This window comes from Corvus cornix, chromosome 1, assembly GCF_000738735.6.
Source record: "Corvus cornix cornix isolate S_Up_H32 chromosome 1, ASM73873v5, whole genome shotgun sequence".
NCBI lineage: Eukaryota > Metazoa > Chordata > Aves > Passeriformes > Corvidae > Corvus > Corvus cornix.
The window spans coordinates 37,933,800-37,950,957 of NC_046332.1; the positions used below are offsets into that span (position 1 = coordinate 37,933,800).

At 43.6% G+C, this 17,158-nt stretch overlaps 1 protein-coding gene across 3 annotated transcripts; it reads right to left on the bottom strand.

The window, feature by feature from the left end:
• Positions 1-3,258: 3,258 nt before the first annotated feature.
• LOC104690122 (high affinity choline transporter 1-like) lies at positions 3,259-16,836 on the bottom strand. Of its 3 annotated transcripts, XM_019286478.3 has the most exons (10): positions 13,519-14,014; positions 12,822-12,935; positions 11,637-11,761; positions 11,068-11,223; positions 10,450-10,598; positions 9,780-9,923; positions 8,653-8,806; positions 7,609-7,826; positions 4,459-7,175; positions 3,259-3,720 (listed from the first exon to the last, which is right to left on the bottom strand). In XM_019286478.3, exons 3-9 carry the CDS (start codon positions 11,647-11,649, stop codon positions 6,654-6,656), a joined length of 1,356 nt encoding a protein of 451 aa, XP_019142023.1. In that variant the 5' UTR covers positions 11,650-11,761; positions 12,822-12,935; positions 13,519-14,014; the 3' UTR covers positions 3,259-3,720; positions 4,459-6,653. The 3 variants fall into 3 exon arrangements, with proteins under 3 accessions (XP_019142023.1, XP_019142020.1, XP_019142021.1); XM_019286475.3 differs by lacking the exon at positions 11,637-11,761 and having other exon boundaries at positions 13,927-16,836; XM_019286476.3 differs by lacking the exon at positions 11,637-11,761 and having other exon boundaries at positions 12,822-13,623; positions 13,927-14,016.
• Positions 16,837-17,158: the final 322 nt, after the last annotated feature.

A 17,158-nucleotide genomic window follows, 5' to 3' on the forward strand; every position in this document is an offset into this window, starting at 1 on the left:
TCTTCCAGTTTAAAACCATTACCCCTTTTCCTTTCACTACAGTTCCAACTGCTCCTTGGCATTCATCACCCTATCTTTACCCTATCTCCCTGTACTCTTCCCAGGATACCTGTTCCTGCTCCACTGCCTGTGCATTTCCTTCTTGCCCTTTAGCTTCTCTAGCAGGTCTCGACTCAACCATGCTGGCTTCTTGCCATCCTTTCCTGTTTTCTTATACCTGGGGATTGAGAGCTCTTATGCTCTATGAAAAACGTCCTCTAAGATCTCCCAGCTCTCTTCTGCTCCCTTGCTCCTGCAGGCAGTTTTCCATGGGGGTCCTATTGACTAACTCTTTGAAGGATTGCAAGTTTTTTCCTAAAATTTTTCCTACAGTTCAGGGTCCTGATGTTATTCTTCGCCTGACCTTTATCCCTCAGGATGTGAACTCCTCTAGTGCATTATCACTGCAGCCCAGGCTGCCTTCAATCTTGATTAACTCAACTTGTGTTGTGGTGGTAAAAATGAAGTCAAATAATTATGCAATTCCAATTAAGTAAAGAGAATTATGTTCCACTTTGGACACCAGAAGGTCAGTTGTTCATACAACCCTTCACCTCACATCAATGTCCCAAGTTATTGTCTATTGGTTAGTGTTACACCATACAAAGAACATACGAGAGGAGCCTTCATCACACGGAAGATTCATCTGACCATTTTCCAAGTTTCTAGTTCAACTTTGCCGACCCATGGTATTTTTCACTGTTGTCCATTAGCAGTACAAATATTTTCAATTTCAGAATTCAGCAAAGTGAATGGCATGTCTATCCACTCTGTGCAGAATGAAAACAATATCAAAATGGGGCAAGTGTAAAAGGGTCTCTTGTGTCTTCCATTTTCTCCTTTTCCCCCCCCCCTCTTTTTACCCCCTTTTTTCTCCACTTTACTTTCCATTACCAGAATAGCATACTCTTTTTTCATCTCAAATCTTGGGATGCCCCAGGTGCTCAAGCCTGTCTCTCATCTCTGGTTTGATCACTGTCCTAAAATGCAGGAGTATTGATATGTACAGACTGGGCGACAAGTAAAATTAAACATGAGCAATAATTGAGAAAGGCAATAATTAAGCATGATTAAATTGGTCTAGATGAAATGCATCATTTAAATATTCACACTTTAGTCTCAACCACACTTTCTATGTGGATCACCTGAACAGCTCTCCAATTCATTTGGCCTAAATTTGGTGCAAAGTATTTACTTTGACCTGCCCTGTCAACACAGCTGAGTCCTCATGGGGTCTGAGCTGCCAAAACCAGAACTCTTTTTTCTACCACTTCTTAGGCTCACTCTGGGTTTGCTGAAGCACTGAGCAGGGGTTGCTGCAGGGTCTCATTAGAGAGCCAGGTTTGATGATCCTCACTGCCGGCAACCTCCTTGTCTGTACTGGTTCCCGTGTCTGGACACAGCACCTGCAAGGCGGCTGAGAATACAGAGCACTGAAGTGAATAGAACCAATCGCATCTGGCCCTGCAGAACAGCTGCTGAAGCATGTCAGGCATGTGGCCCTTCAAATAATGGCTGTGATTGAGCAATGGTGGTGTAATTATGGTGTCTCCCATGGAAACAAGTGAGGGTAAGTCAGGGCAGTCACAGCTCAGACCCTTGCACAGGCACAGTGGGTGGTTTCCCTCCTGGAGCACCACACACAGACATCACAACACCAATTACAGCTTTGGCCTTACACCCCACCTCAGTCTATGTGTGTGGAGGACTTAGGAACTGCTCCCAACACACCAGAGATGGGAACTTGATTTTTCAGTGCAGGATGGGTGGGTGGCTGTTGGAGGAGGTTATGCATCACCATCACCGAAGGAGACCTTCTTCTCTCACCTGTGTGTGTCCATTATACACCAGCTTGGTGTCCATTATACAGAGAATCTGCTGATGGAGGAGCCAGTTTAGATTTAGAAATCCAAATCACACTGTGGTCTTGACTTCTCATTGTTGGAGTCCAAGGGTGGCAAGCAGGGCTTTGAGCAATGTTAGCATTAAGACAGGAGTGGCAGTCAGTGGTTACCTCAGTGGTACCTGATTGCTCATCTCCAGCAGGGCTAGGAGAAGTAAGGAACAAATAACATCACTGGGATTTGTCAGTCTGAGCTCTGGGCTGGACATCAGATACCCTGGGGCTACGCTGAATGGATTCCTCTTAAAACAGAGGGATAACTTTCAGAAAAACTTTCACTTTCACTGTAGCATTTTCAGTGATGATAAATCCACCTCAGTCCTTGCCAACTTGCTCTATTTAATGGACTTCACGTTTAAAATGCGGAGCCTCATTTGTAATCTTTATTTGTCTAGTTTTTACTTCCAGGCACTGGATGTTGACATAAACCCTGCCTGTGAGGAAAAAAGAAGAGACAAAGTAGCAGGAGCATGCTATGGGTAAGGTTGATCTCATCTAAATCTCGACATTGCAGTGCATAGCCTCATACCTTCCCTGAGGACAACACAGCCAACAGCTGGTTTTAGGCTGGGATACACTTGATCTGTCTGTAGACACCTGCATTAGATTGTCCATGAGCCCACACGGACCTGCAGCTCGTTTGGCCAGCTGAGCACATGATGTGGACTGCTCCTCATTGCCCACCCAGTCACTGGTGAGTGCAGTTCCATAGCACAATGCCAAGAATCAACCTCCCTAAAGGTTCTGATACTGGATGATAATTTCCTACTTGTAATTACATTTCCAACCTGTCAGTTAGCCAGTTGTTAATCTACCTAATGTACATGGCATTGATTTCTCATTGTTCTTCTTTTTAAATCAAATTTCACTCTGATACCATCTCAGATGCTCTGCAGATGAACTATAAAAATGTCAAAGAAAGGCAAGACAATGGAAGCCTCAGGGCATCTCAGTGGATCCTGCCAGCCCAGGCAACAACAAAGTACTCCCCAGATGCTGGTGTTTTCTGCTTTATGTGGCAGCTGTCTAGGCTGAGAAAAGTTAATGAAAACTGAAACTGTATAGAGTCATTGGCATGGATACTTCTAAGGGTCAAAGGAGGTAAATCCACATGTGGAGGCGTAAACTGGGGTCCTCCAGTGCTCAAGTGAATTTTTTATATAGGGGGGAAAGAAAAAGAAAGGAATACTGAACTGGAGGCTGTAACCCATGAACAGAATGGCTTCATGGGAGCTCAGTCATTATCCCCCATGCTAGCAACACCTCAAGGACCTTGGGTCTGCTGGACTGGAACAACTAGACATTTGGGCATTAAGTAGAGGACAGAATTACTTCTATATTTATTTTACTTGCAGCTAATTGCTTCCAAAACTTTGTCCGACCTTGATGAATGTTTTCTTTCTAAGTTTGCTGGGGGATGTTCTGAGGAGAGAGTCATATAAGGATGGAAAATGGTAAACATTCATGAGAGTTACAGTAATTGTGTCTTTGCCATTTTCCTCTCTTCACACAAAGCGGAGCGCTTTTAGTGGTATGAAATTTAGGGAAGCTTTGCAAGGGCCAAGTATGGCTGAGTATGCCAGGTACCCCTGACAGCAGTAAGATTCTCATGTTTGAAGTCGCTGTGAGTTTCTGTGGTGACGCTGGGTGGTAACACGGTGGTGGTGGTGACGCTCTTCAGCAGTGTCCTTTGCTGCTCTCTCAGGAAGCTGTGGATCTATTGCCAGCCATGCCAAGCCTGTTAGCACAGGAAGGCTTTAATGTCAAACTTTGGGTCTCTGCAGGGTAAAAGCAGGAGAAGTTGAGCACAACAGTGGAGTGAAAAGGTATCTCCAGATGTAGGCATTTGCCTGTCAGAGCTGCTGTATGGGATGGATCGTGGGCTGCATCAAAAGCAGTGTGGCCAGCAGGGTGAAGGAGGGGATTCTGCCCCTCTGCTCTGCTCTGGTGAGACCCCACCCACAGTGCTGCATCCAGCTCTAAGGTCCCCAGCACAGGAAAGATGCACTGAGTGGGTCCAGAGGAGGCCACAAAGATGATCAGAGGGATGGAGCACCTCTCCTATGGAGACAGTTGGAGAGATTTGGGGTTGTTCAGCCTGGAGAAGAGAAAGCTCCAGGGAGACCTCATTGTGGCCTTCCAGTACCTTAAGGGGGCTTATAAAAAAGAGGGAAGGGGACTTTTTATATAAGCAGATGACAGGACAAGGGGCAATGGTTTTAAAATGAAAGAGGGTATTTATAGATTAGATAATAAATTCTTTACTTAAAGGTTGGTGAGGCATAGGAGCAAGTTGCCTGGAGAAGCTGTGGATGCCCAATCCCTGAAAGTGTTCAAAGCCAGGTTGGATGGGGCTCTGAGCAACCTCACCTAGTAAGTGGCATCCCTGCCCATGGCAGGGGGCTTGGAACTAGATGATCTTTAAGGTCCCTTCCAAGCCCTTTACATTCTATGATTCTATGGTCAGGAAGCAGGGTGATGACCTTGGCGTGAGGACATTGGGGTTTCACTCTTACCTGGGTCGTGCAGCAGGTCTGTGCCCTGGATCAAGTGAAGCATGTCAGCTTGGTCTGCTCCTGCTCCACATAGTGGGATGGACAGGTCCCCAAACTAGGTCACCCCTAAATCTCTCAGGGGAGTATGCTTGAATCAGCATACAGCAGCTGTGATTTAACGAGAGCCCTGTTCTCCTGGCGCTGAGGTAATGATAGCTTTGGTGCCTCCCTTGGCTAAGCACGACCTCACATGCTCCCACTCAATCACTGCTGTGTGAAAGACTCCAGTGGATGACTGCCTGGGACCATAGTCAATGGCAACGCTTTTGATTTTTAAACCAGTTTCTTTCCCTTTTCTAGACACATTATAATTAATATTTCATGGCAATCTCCGAGACATGGGAGACAATTTCCAGTCTTGGTTTAACAAAGTATATCAACAGGACTGCTGTGCATAGGAAGGTTAGTGTGCCCAGGTGTTCACTAACACTAGCACAAAACATAAGGTTATGTGCTATTTTTCTGATGAGGAGCAGAATCTCCACCTTGCTGAGGATGGATGTTGTAAAAGAGATGAATGATCCCCACAGGGAGCAGAGTCACCAAAGCTGTATCTAGAGTGCAGGGCTGACAGACCTCCTCCTGAGCCACGGCAGGTGCCTTGGTACAATTCAGAGTCTTGTGGCTCCTTGCTCAGCTTGCTGCAGAAATGCATGGTGGCACCAGCAGAGCTTCTCACCTTGTGCATGCACATGCTGGAAGTAAATCATAGATCAGCACCTTGTTTTCACCTCAGCAGCTCACTTGGCTGTGAGAGTTGCTCTGCTGCAGGGTATTTTGGTTATGCTAGTAAATATCCTCCTTTCAACAGCGCCAGGTGTTTCCACTCACAGCAGCTCCCACAATAACTTTGGAAAGGTACTGTGAGTGTGGTTCCTGCTGGCTGTTGTGGGTGGATTGCAACTGACCCCTGGTAAGATGCTGCACAGCTGCTGAGGGAATGTCAGCCATCTGTGAGCCATTACTACAGAGTCCTCCTGAATCTTCGATTCAGCTCACATCTGAATGATCCATCTCACTGGGGGATGTTCTCAGTCCATCAGACTTCAGGCTAGAGGCCAAAATCACTATTTAGCTGGGTTTCTTGTCTTCCAAGCCATTAAGAATTTATGCAAACAAGGTATTGGGGGCTCTTCTGTACTCATCGGTAACTTGAATCTTTTGGGATCTTGCCTTCAGGATTTTAGGATTTTGTGTCCCTGCAGGAAAGATTAGGATCAGTTTCCAGCACCCTTCTGTCATCACAGTCCTCTGAGTTCTCACACACCAGTTTGTGTATGTCACATAGCATCCTGTTGCTCTGCTAGGGTAAAACTTTGACACAAATGATTTACCAGGTTTTAGACAAAATTCACCCAATAGTCTCTCTGGCACCTCTGTTCTTCTATCTGGTTAAGTTTTTGTAAATGGTGGCTATGTAAATCTTTCTTAGTGAATAGTTAAGGGCTGTTGCTTTATCTTGCTTACCTGCTGCTGCCCTACCAGATCATATAGAGGGGATGTCTCACACATTCCCAGGCTGAGGGATCCACTGGCAGATACTGCAGTGGGGAGAGACACATGGAAAAAATTCTGCAGTATGAAGGAGAGCTTTGTAAAGTATACAAGGAATGGTGCAGAACTGATATTACTTCTGGACTGCTGTGGCAGTTGCACTGCTTTCATTAATTTGTGTTTTTAGAGGTGTGATGTGCTTTCCAGGAATGATTATGCTAAACCCCTTGCTGTGTAATGGAAACAGGTCTGCTCACCAGTTTGGTTTTTTTTTTTTTTAAATCAAGAATACCCAATCTATCAGACATTAAGTTGTCTTCTTTGTGGTGAGAAAAGTATGTGACTTGGGAGCACCCTAAGTGTTGGAGGAGAACTATAGCTTTGCTTTCTGGTAGAATACCAGGGGCACCTTGAAGCAACCACTGCTGGGGCCCAAGGTGTCCCGTGGTCCTCACCACAAGATTGTACTCCACCACCATGTGACTTTAATCACTGCTGAATTCAAACTCACATATTCTCCTTGGATGAAGAGAACGCCTCTTTATTTCTCTGTGAGGACTTTAAATAAATCATTAGTGGAGAAAGCAAAGGGGAGAGTGATGCTGTCTGTGCCATACTCTAACTGCTGAATTCATCACGGCCTTTCAAATGAAGCCCCACATTTAATTGTGTTTCTCTTCTAGTGCAGTGGTTGGGAAACACTCCTGTTTCTCCACCTGCTGCAAGGGGATGAGAATGCTCGTTCCCCCCATGATATTGCAAACGTCCCAGCTGCGAGGGAGGAGGTTTCTCTGAAACAAAGCCTTGGCCAGGTATGAAACGGCAAGGATGGTGCCCAAGGTGAGAAGCATGGTGAATGTTTTAAAGGGGAAGAGCTGGCTGTAGGTCCCGTTCACCAGGGAGCAGGCTGGGTAGAGGATGACAGGGGGGATGCTCAGGGCAGGCTCCCCTGCCAGTAGCCGCAGCAGGAGCCCAACCAAGAAGCCAGCAGCTGATCCATAGGTGTTCGTGCTGGGAGCAAAGAGGGCACAGCAGAGCTGGGGGAAGAGGAGGGCGTACACCAGCTCCCCACTGAGGAACCAGAGGTCATACACAGAGCTGGAGTAAAAAGCCAGACCAGCAGCCCCAGCCCCAAACACCAACATGGAGGTCCTCATGGCCCACAACACCTCTGTCTCTGAAGCCTGTAAAGCAGAGATTGCAGCATTAGAGACACAGTGTTTTCTGGCAGGATGGCCCAGCATTGCGCTGGCCTGGGCTGGTTCTTGCCAAGCCCTTGATGCTTTCAGGCACTACTTGCCACCAGCAGCCAGGCAAAGCAGGGTCCCCTGGAGGTGCCCTCTGACTTTAAGGGTCATGGTTTTATGCTGTTTCCATTAACACCTTAGCCCAAATTTTATACCAGTCATGTTAGAATGAGCAAAGCTCACCAGTATGGGGTATTGCTACCCCTACCAAGGATACGAACACCCCTGGATTATGTTTGGAGCTCTATCTCCAGAAATCTCTTCAGCAGCTGAAGGACACGCACCTTCAGCCACAGACTGGTTTAGAAATAGCCTTGAAACAGGACTGTCTTTCCTGACAACAAAACTGCTGAATGCTGCAACCAGGTACCTTTTTCCTCAGGATTTTCCTGTAGATATTGTGAGCAAACATGGAGCCAGTGGAGAGAAGAGCTGAATCTGCAGAAGACATCGCAGCAGCAGCAATGGCCCCCAAACCAGTAATGGAGATATACGCTGGGCAGAGATGTTGCAAAACAAGTGGCAGTATCATTGCTGACTCCCCTCTCTCGAATGGACTGGGAAGACCGTAGCTTGTCTGATTCCAGTCTTTAAAACAAGGCAAGGAAAAGTCACAACAAATCCTTTGTGGACATTTCTGCTGTCTTTGAAGTTGCCTTTTCACAGGGGCCAGTCACAGAAGGGCTAAGAACTGAGATCCACTCAGTATTTTAGGACTTAGATTAATTTTTGGGTTCTTTTGTGAACTTTTGTGATTCCCCTTAGCATGCTGCAGCTCCCACTAGATCAAAGATTTCCCTTTTCCTCAGCAGCATCTATAGAATTACATATGCTTTGTGTGATTCCAGAATTGGCTCAGTTAAAGGTCAACCTCTAGACACTGCTCATGAGGATAAGGGAATTGGATGAACTCATGACTTCAGCTGATTTCCTTAAATGTTCAGTGATCTGGCTGCTCTTTCACCCTTGCTCACAGCCAACACAGGACTGATCCCCTGCATGAAGGCTGTGAGTTTACAAGACTGAACTTCTTGATTCCTTCAAGCAAGAACCTTATTAACAATCTGTAGTAATATTCCTGGGTCTTACATGTCTAAGGCATTAACAGAAGGAAGCATAAAATTTCTTCTAAAATACAGGGTTTTAGAGAGTCTGCCTTCATCTTTCCTCAGTGTAAGGTCTGTGAAAAGTCATTTCATCATAAGGAAATAGCTTTAAACAAATCTTGGGGCTGTTTAAATGTCTTTAAATAGTTGTGCACTGTACCTCAGAAGGCTCTGCATTTCTGGTACGGATCACCTATCTTGGTGTCAAGGGCCACAGGCCTGGGTAATTTGAGGTCTCTATCGGGACTTCTTTTAATCACCTTTGCCAAAAACATGTTGATTACTCAGAGACAAACGATTCATTTTACCTGTTGATGCTGCAACTGCCCCGATGAGCACCGAGGGGATGGCCATTGCAAAGCACCCGAGTCCAGAGAGGTAGGAGATGAGCCTTGCCTGTCCTGTCGAGGCAGCAGAGAGCACCCTTTGGAAGTAAGTCTGCCACGGGATGCTCCCAAGCACCTGAAACATTCATAGGTTACCAGTGGTACCCACCAGGCTGCTGGCTGATGTACGGCATCATCCACAATAATCTTTAGTGTTATCAAATTCTCATTTCAAATGCGTAAATGTTGCCCAGCTCTAACCTCTTGAAGATGATATTTCTGATAGTTGAGAATTCCCTTTTCCTTTGGTTTCATTGCCAAGGACGTGAAATTTAAATGAAAGCAGGTAAAGCAGACTGAGAAAGCTGAAAAATGGTTCCTTGGAATGGTGAGTGAGGCACAGAGAAAGTGAAAGGAAAAGTTTTTCAGGAATGCAACTTTTGTAAATAAATCTACCCGAACTTAGATATTTTGCATTTAAAATGAAAAATAAAACCACAATTTTCACTTTCTTAGTGCACAAAATTAATCAGATAAAATCTGAAGATTCTGTCCTCACCAAACAAGCTTCTGTGTGTCACTATTATCAGTTCAGTAAGAGCAGAAAAACCTCCTGTAGTCTTGGCTAGATTGGTAACTCAAAAGTTGTGTCGTGCACTGGAGCCAATGGCACTGTGCTTGCTGATGAACTGCAGTCTTGTCATTTTAATTTATTATGTTTTTTCAAATAGAGGGAACTTTACACACTTATGTTAAAAGCACACTATTGAGGCTGCAAGACAAGCATCTCAAAAGGTAGGAAATTACTCATTTAGGTGCCAGGAGAGAAACTGACTCTTTGGATGGTCTTACTCAAGAGGTATGTTCCTCCATGTGGGTTAGGGATGGAGTGTCCTTACTGCTTCTTTTCGTCCCATAGCTGAGCCCTGGGTCTCCCCAGTCCATTTAGGTTGCTGCAGGGGGTGCTGAGGAATGGTTTTACACATCCAGCCCCTGTCAACTGGCCTTGCAATATAGGGCTCCTGGCTGGAAGAACCCACACACTTTCCAGACAGAAAGTCCCCACACAATTACTCCCCCCAACCACTTGTCCAAGAAATACTCCGTACCAAGTAGAAGAAGTCATCCAGCCATCTTCCAAGATAGTGTTTTTCTATCTTCCCAATCCAAGGGTCTTGGTAAGATTGATGGGTTGCAGTGTAATAAATACTTTCCGTTGCAGAATTCACCAGGGCAAAGGGGATACAGATCCACTAGGATAGAAATGGAAATTGTTAACCATTTTCCCAATGTCCTTGTTCTTGGAGAACAGATATTTAAATTAGGGTAGATGTAGAACGTAAAGTTACATAAGATTAAACCTAGACTTAGAGTCTTCCTTTCTCCCCCTTCCTTGCTCTAAATCTACATGTTTGTGTTTCGTGGCATCATCAAGAACATGTCTATAATTCAGGTTAATTGGTACTTTCTGTAGACAGATCTCTCTCCATTTGAGATGGTTCCTCCATTCAAGATGATTCTGGACAGGTTCTGCAAACTTCACTTTTGTGCAGACCTTTCTGTGTTCACCCAGCAAGGCCAATGGCTTGTGTGAGCACAGTCTGAAATGCATAAGGTACAAAGACTTATAAAGACTGTAACATTTTTCAGGAAACCTGTTCTCCTAAAGAGGACCTGTAGGTGAAGGAAGTTGATTTTGGTCTGAGACATGCCAAAAATAAGAGCAGGATTTTTCCCTTTAGTTAGAAAACTGGTAACAAAGAAATGCACAGGACTTGCCAGGCTGAGGGTAATGAAAACCATCTGGATGACATCAGTGTAGGCAACAGAGTAGAGGCCTCCCTGTAGAGTATAAAGTATGACAGTGCATGCTGAGATGGTGATAGCCAAAGAGCCTCCAATATCCAAGATGACCCTCATTGTTGCTCCTGCAGACAAGGACAGCAGTCAAGTATTTTAGGACAGATTTTGTACATGCAGAACACAGAATAAATAAGGATATGTTACTCCTGTGGTGCCAGTACAACACAGTGTATGAAAAATGCAGTCTACAGAGAGTGTGCAGAGTGGGAACTGGAGAAAGCACATTTCCTTCCTGCTTTTACTGCCTCACCGTGCTGCATTGCCATTGCCAAGGCATTTTGCCTTCTTACATCTGCTCTCCTACAGGCAAGAGGAAGGTACAAACTCACACTGGCAGATTTCTCTATTATAATATAATGAATATATAGCCCTATTTGTTTAAAGCCTGAAAACGTGTTTTCCGGAAATGAGAAATGCTTGTTCCCCTCCCAAAAGGAGACAGGAAGCACAGCTTTCCACAATTCCCAGATGTGTATTACACTCTGACAAGTCCGCATGACCTTTAACAAATATAACAGGAAAACAAGTATTTACCCAGGGATGCCAGGATAGCTGCAAACCAGAACACCTCTCCTAGCAGTGGCGGAATGAAGAGTAAGGTTCCCATCATGTTCCCATAAGTTTCTTGAAGGGGGTCCATCACTGTCATGTAATTCTTGGATCTCATTGGATTTACAAAGAAGAAACCACCTATCAGAAATTAATGACATTTTGGTAGAATTTTGCATGTTTTATACTCCAGGGAAAAAAAGAGGTAAGAATAGTATGGTATTTGAGTCTCAGACCCACCTAGTGAGCATGGAATTCATACATAATTGATCTTAGAGAATGATGCAGCCAACCAGACACTGGGGCTTAAATTCACCTGCTAAAAGTGGGGTTTCATCCATTCAAGAGGTCCCAGCTTATAAAGGGTATCTGCTTACAGCTGACATATATGACCAGGCACTTTTGGCATGCCTACATCTTTCTGGAGTGGCTACTGGAGGCCAAGGAAGACCCCTATGTCACCCCAAACAGCATAAAATATCTGTGTGACTGTAAGAGGAATTTAGCTCAGTGGACACCCATATATAATCTCCTCTCCATCCCCAATGACCTACCAATCTGAGACATAAAGTTTTCTGAAAAGCATCCTGTGGAAGATGTCAGTAGACAGAGTGAGGCATTGAAGACTCATATTTGGCTAAAAAGGAGGCAAAGTTTGTCCTTGGTCGTGTGATGCAACCTGTGGATACATGGTCCTTTTCTGGTTACATTTTTCATTTTGGTGGCTTCATTGTCTCTTCCCAGAACTATATTGTTTTAATCTGCACATTGAGCAGAGTCCCACCCACCTTCATCTAAATAGTATACTTCATAAATATTAGACTTCAGATGTGCAGCCATCTCATTAAAACCAAAGAATATGTATTGTGTCTAACCCTGAAGCCAACAGGACTGCTTGTCTGGGCACCACTGACCTGAGCAAAGATTGCAGGATCAGACCTGCACTCTTCAGTTTCATTAGTAAGAATTACTCACATAAGCAATGCTGGCAATATATGTCCAAGCCTGATTCATATTCACGTCAGTTGGACTCTTTTCTTTGACTTGACAATAAAGGTTATTGTTCTTTTAGAAAGTCCCGTGTAAGGTCTGCACAGGTCTCCTTGCTTTCATCATCCTGTGTCCCTAGAGAGTTACGGTATAACACAGTGTGGCCTGGAAGCAACTTTGGTCTTGGCAAGAGAGCTGAACCTCAGCATGAGTCCGGTAATTCTCTGAGTTAGAAATGGCAACTCAGGTACAGAACACTGCACACTTAGCTTAGTTTCAACAAAAAAAGAGAGCAGCTATAAAGTGGGATAAGCTGGATGCACAACCCATTCATCCTGAGACAGGACTATTCAGAAGAATGCATCTTAGTGGAAAAATCAAAGTCCTATTATTTCATCACACAGAAATTCCAAGGAAAAAATTAGATACCAATACTCTCAATTGTCTGTGCATTAGAGACCATGTGAAAAAAAGCAATATGCACATAGACACGCTCTTCTAAATTCTCAGATAAAATTTTTGTCCTATAAATTGCTACAAGCAGGCAAAACTCCACAGTAGCTCCAAACTACCCTGACTTGTTATGTTTCAGTTCAGAGGTTAGCATTAGAAATGCTTATTCTCAATATACAGGAGACTGAAAAAACAAAATCACATTTAAAATGTACCCTATATTCTGTTACATATGTTAATATACTCCTATGATATAGTTTTAAAGCTTATGTGTCCTAATTACATGAATTATTTACCAATAGCAAGGGACAAGGCAAATCCCAGAGGTGCCTGGACCCACAATAATCCTTTTGAAGGCAGGTAGACGATTTCAGCTGTGCTCTCGATATATGCTCCTCCAACCCAGGTGGCTGTAAACATGGAAGACAAAGAGGTCAGAATTGAGAGACATATTCTCAACTAGCCTTGTAGGACACTGAGAGCTTGTAAACATTTTTCTCATACACATATTTAATCACACCTCTATTTTCTTTGCAAAGTTTTCTCCCATACAGAGATGTGCTGCTGACTACAGATAATAGTATTAGAATCTCACTCTAAATAGTTTTCCAGCTTCAAGAATTCATATCTGTGTGTGCATGGAAAAGCTCAATGTTTAAACGTTTAGAGGCAATTTGAATAGAGTCATTTTTAATTACATTTTTTTCTCAGAGGAAGAGTTTTGCTAGAGGAAATAGAATTGCCTTTGAGAATTGCCCTCCTTGAAGAGCATTGCTTACAGGGCCTAAGAAAGCAGACATTAGGGAAAACAAATGCAAGCAGACATTGCAGTCAGATAACAAACTTACAACAATGTCTTAGCCAGGCAAATGCCACTGGGGGATGCCTTTACAAAAAAGAGGTCAGGGAAGCAAATTTCAGATTATGCCAGGCAGCAAGGAGAGGAAAGGGAAGCTGAGGGAAACTCTGTTTAAGAGAGAGACCAATGCTCACCATGTATGAGAGTTTATTCCACACAGAACTGGACTTTTCCATGAGTAAAATTCTTCTGTTATGTTGGATAACAGAAACTGGTTCACAATTAAGACCACAGTCCTCCTTAATAAAAAGTGTTGTATTCTTTTGTCACTCTTAAAATAAACTCTTAACTCTTAACTAAACTCTTAAATGAATCTCTTTAATTTAAAAGAATCTACATAAACATTAGGTTCTGCTCAGTGAGGAGAGGTTTTTAAGAATCCATCCCAAAATGATTCATGAAACCATACTCCTTTAAAGTCACACTTAGGCAAAATCTACCCTGACATTAAAGGAGTTCACTTCCTTTGAAAGAAAAGTCACCCAGATCTATGCAATACATGTGCTTTAAGAAGAATTTTTTAAAGTCTTAAGAAAGCTTACCTGTTGCAGTAAACAATCCAAGGAAAACATTTATATTCCTGCCTCCAACCATGGCCATCTCTGTTGGGTTCCTGTTCTGCTGATCCTTTCTGCTTTTCCAGGAAGCCCAAATTCCAGTAGCTAAAGTTAACGTAAAAAATACACTCACAGATACTAAGCCTGGTATATTTAGAGCCATTTTGTGTTGTTGAATTTAGGTTATAGAGAGGAATAATGGCGTGATGATAATGTTCTTTGATCGAGTACACAATCAGAAAAAATCAGTAAAAATAGTGGTGCCTTGTAAAGAAACTGCTGAGTATTTGCTGAACTTTGCAACAAAAGAAGCAGTATGAAACAGAGTGATAAACCCAAAAGTCTGGAGAACTGGATGCAGAGTCTCAGTCTTTGGAAAGACACTGGCAGTTCTGCAGCCTTCCCCGTTCTCCAGTAGATATCCAATCCTATTTTTGTGAGGAGCAGAGATTAAGAGCATAGGAGTTATTGTTGATATGCGTAATGGAAGACTGATGTGAGGGGTAATACCAGATTGGTTTAAAGTAGGAGAAATGTTATCTTTTGTCTGATATGAAATGGTATGAAGATAATCCGTATTTCTCTGGGTTCTAGGCACAAGGCTAAAGCAGAAGATAGGGCTAAGAACTTGTCTGTTTAAAGCTGACTGAACCAAACTCTCAGTAATGATCACAATAAACCTAGGAAACAGTAAAAGAAGATTTACCATTCACCAGTGAAAGGACCTACATGATGATACTCAAAGCAAGCATTGGAAACTGGTAGGAAAGTGAGCTGGTGGTGGACTCTTCAATTAAACTATAGGAATGATACAGACTTTTTGAAACTACTTTGTGAAACTCCCTGTAAACAGAAATAATTGTGGGAAAAAACCTCATATATGCATTCCAGAATTAAGCTGGTTACATTTCTTGTAGAGTTGCCACACCGATATCTTTTTAGTTGCTCTGTCAGTCTTTACCATCTGTCCACGTACGGCTCTTTATAACCAATTCTATGTCAAATCTGCCCTTTTCAGGGTACATGTATGGCTTTCCTGGATACCCTTGTTCATCAGTGGAGCGGGCAGCTCCTTTCCACGGGGAAATCTCAGATGTCTTCTTCTCAGATGCACTCTGAGTGAAAGACCAAATCTTTAGGAAGGTTTTCTGCAGTGTGCCAGCTCCTGCAGACAGACAGGGGTAGCTGTGCATGGAAAGGACAGTGGCACAGGCTAAGCAGATCCTGTTGGCAGGATGTGGTAGGAACACACAGGCACATAGGTGATGGCTGTGGAAAGAAAGGGGGAGAAGTGCAGGAACTCCATGTTTTCTGTGACACCTCTCTGTACAAGGGGAAATAAAGGTTTTGGTAAGATATGCACAGATCTGGTGGGAAGACTCTATAATTAGTGCTTAAAAAGAAGTGAAAATTAAAAGGGATGAAAAAGCCTGACAACCAGATGATTACTTAACCTACCTTAGGAGAAATATTCCTTTATATTTATAACCAAATGCTATTTTAACTGAGTAATGCCTTTTAAAATTGACCCAATGATTTAAGTATCAAAAGGGACACTGTGCATTTAAAAGGCACATTTTTTGGATGGTAATTAGAAACACTCCTTTCCACCTTAAATGAACCTGCTACAAGGTCCTAGAAAGTGCAGCTCCATTATTGTGGGTGTCAGTGGAGACATTGGTGTCTCTGGTTTGCCTTCCTTGCTCAAAATGGGTGTTTCAAAATCTTTTAAAACACTGTACACATACTAAGTTTTTTTCTATGAACAAATGTTTCACAGCATATTTTGTAGACAGGAACAGGAAAAGGTTGAAGGTGCATGTGGCTGAGGGTGAGTGCAGCCAGGTCTCAGCCTTCTCTGCAGTCAGACACTCCTGGGAGGACATACCTGACCTTGCACCCTTCATGGGAGGGTCAACTAAATTCAACAAGCCCAAAGCAAGATTTGAATTTGTTCTTTGACATCTGCAGAGGATGTCTGGACTGTCCCTGCTTTTCTTCATCTCTTGGAAAAAATGCCAAAAAACTGTCAGGCATAAAATTCTCCAGGGAAACTTCATTTAAAGATCCAGAGGGGTGGAGGGCAGATGTGGTAGGACACAACAAAAGTGAAAATATTACATGATGGGATGAAAGAGACTTAGAGAAACAGGATGTGTAAGATAGTTCATCTGAATCGGGAGTGGTTTTGCTGATACACAGTGCAAGGAAGAAGGATTGTATGAAAACAAGCTTATAGCAAGAAGACCAGTTCCTCACTGAATCTGTTGTACTGTCTTGCCATTAAATCACTCTCAGCTAATGCATCTATTTTAAGGAAAAAAAATAAAGAAATCTCACCAATGAAGAGATTTTAGAGGTGGGCTTCACTCCTTGCTCATAATGAGGGGCTGCAGCTCCAGGTGCCAGCTGCTGGGCTGCTATTTCAAACTCCCTGAGTAACCCATGGGGAGAAGTACACAATTTTAGGGGCGATTGACTCGCCTGTTTTAGGTCTGATGAGGAAGGACAGGGTCAGACTGTTGAACTCAGGGTTGCTTCTAAGAGCAGTGTCACTGTACCCAGTAGATGTTTCAGAACTTGATTTGGATGCTCACATAGAGATGTCTGGTGTCACCTGAGATGCTATAAAACCTCTGAGATGTCCACTTGGGCAAGCCGAGGTTACAGTCCTTGTTGGAAATACCATGCCCTCCTGGAATAGCAGCCAGGATATTCTGGTGTATCTCCAACGATTCTGAGCTTAGGGGATACAAGTTCCTTCCAGTACCTGATGGGGCTACAAGAAAGCAGAGGAGGGACTTTATACAAGGGCATGTATTGACAGGACAAGGAATAATGGCTTTAAAATGAAAGAAGTTAGGTTTAGATTAGATATTACAGAGAAATTCTTTACTGTGAGGGTGGTGAGGCACTGGCACAGGTTGGCCAGAGAAGTTGTGGATGCCCCATCCCTGGAATTGCTCGAGGCTGTTTTGGACGGGGCTCTGAGCAACCTGATCTAGTGAAAGGTGTCCCTGCCCATGCCAGGGGGTTGGAACTAGATGATTTTAAGGTCCTTTCTAACTCAAACCATTCTGTGACTCTGCAATACTCTGCTGAGCTCTTAACTCTTACACCTCATTAGTTGGCCTTGATGGAACAGACTCTGACATGGGTTGTAGATAAGAACAGAGGAAAGCCTGAAAGAAGGTGAGGAGTGCTGTGTACCAGTGAA

Bases quoted from the DNA above. Each gene is read 5' to 3' on its own strand.
- LOC104690122 (XM_019286475.3), bottom strand. From the start codon at position 14,104: ATGGCTCTAAATATACCAGGCTTAGTATCTGTGAGTGTATTTTTTACG. The intron at 12,936-13,926 runs GTAAGCTTTCTT...CCATGTTTACAG, and splicing joins TGGATTGTTTACTGCAACAG to CCACCTGGGTTGGAGGAGCA. The intron at 10,599-11,067 runs GTAAATACTTGT...CCTTGTCTGCAG, and splicing joins AGCTATCCTGGCATCCCTGG to GAGCAACAATGAGGGTCATC.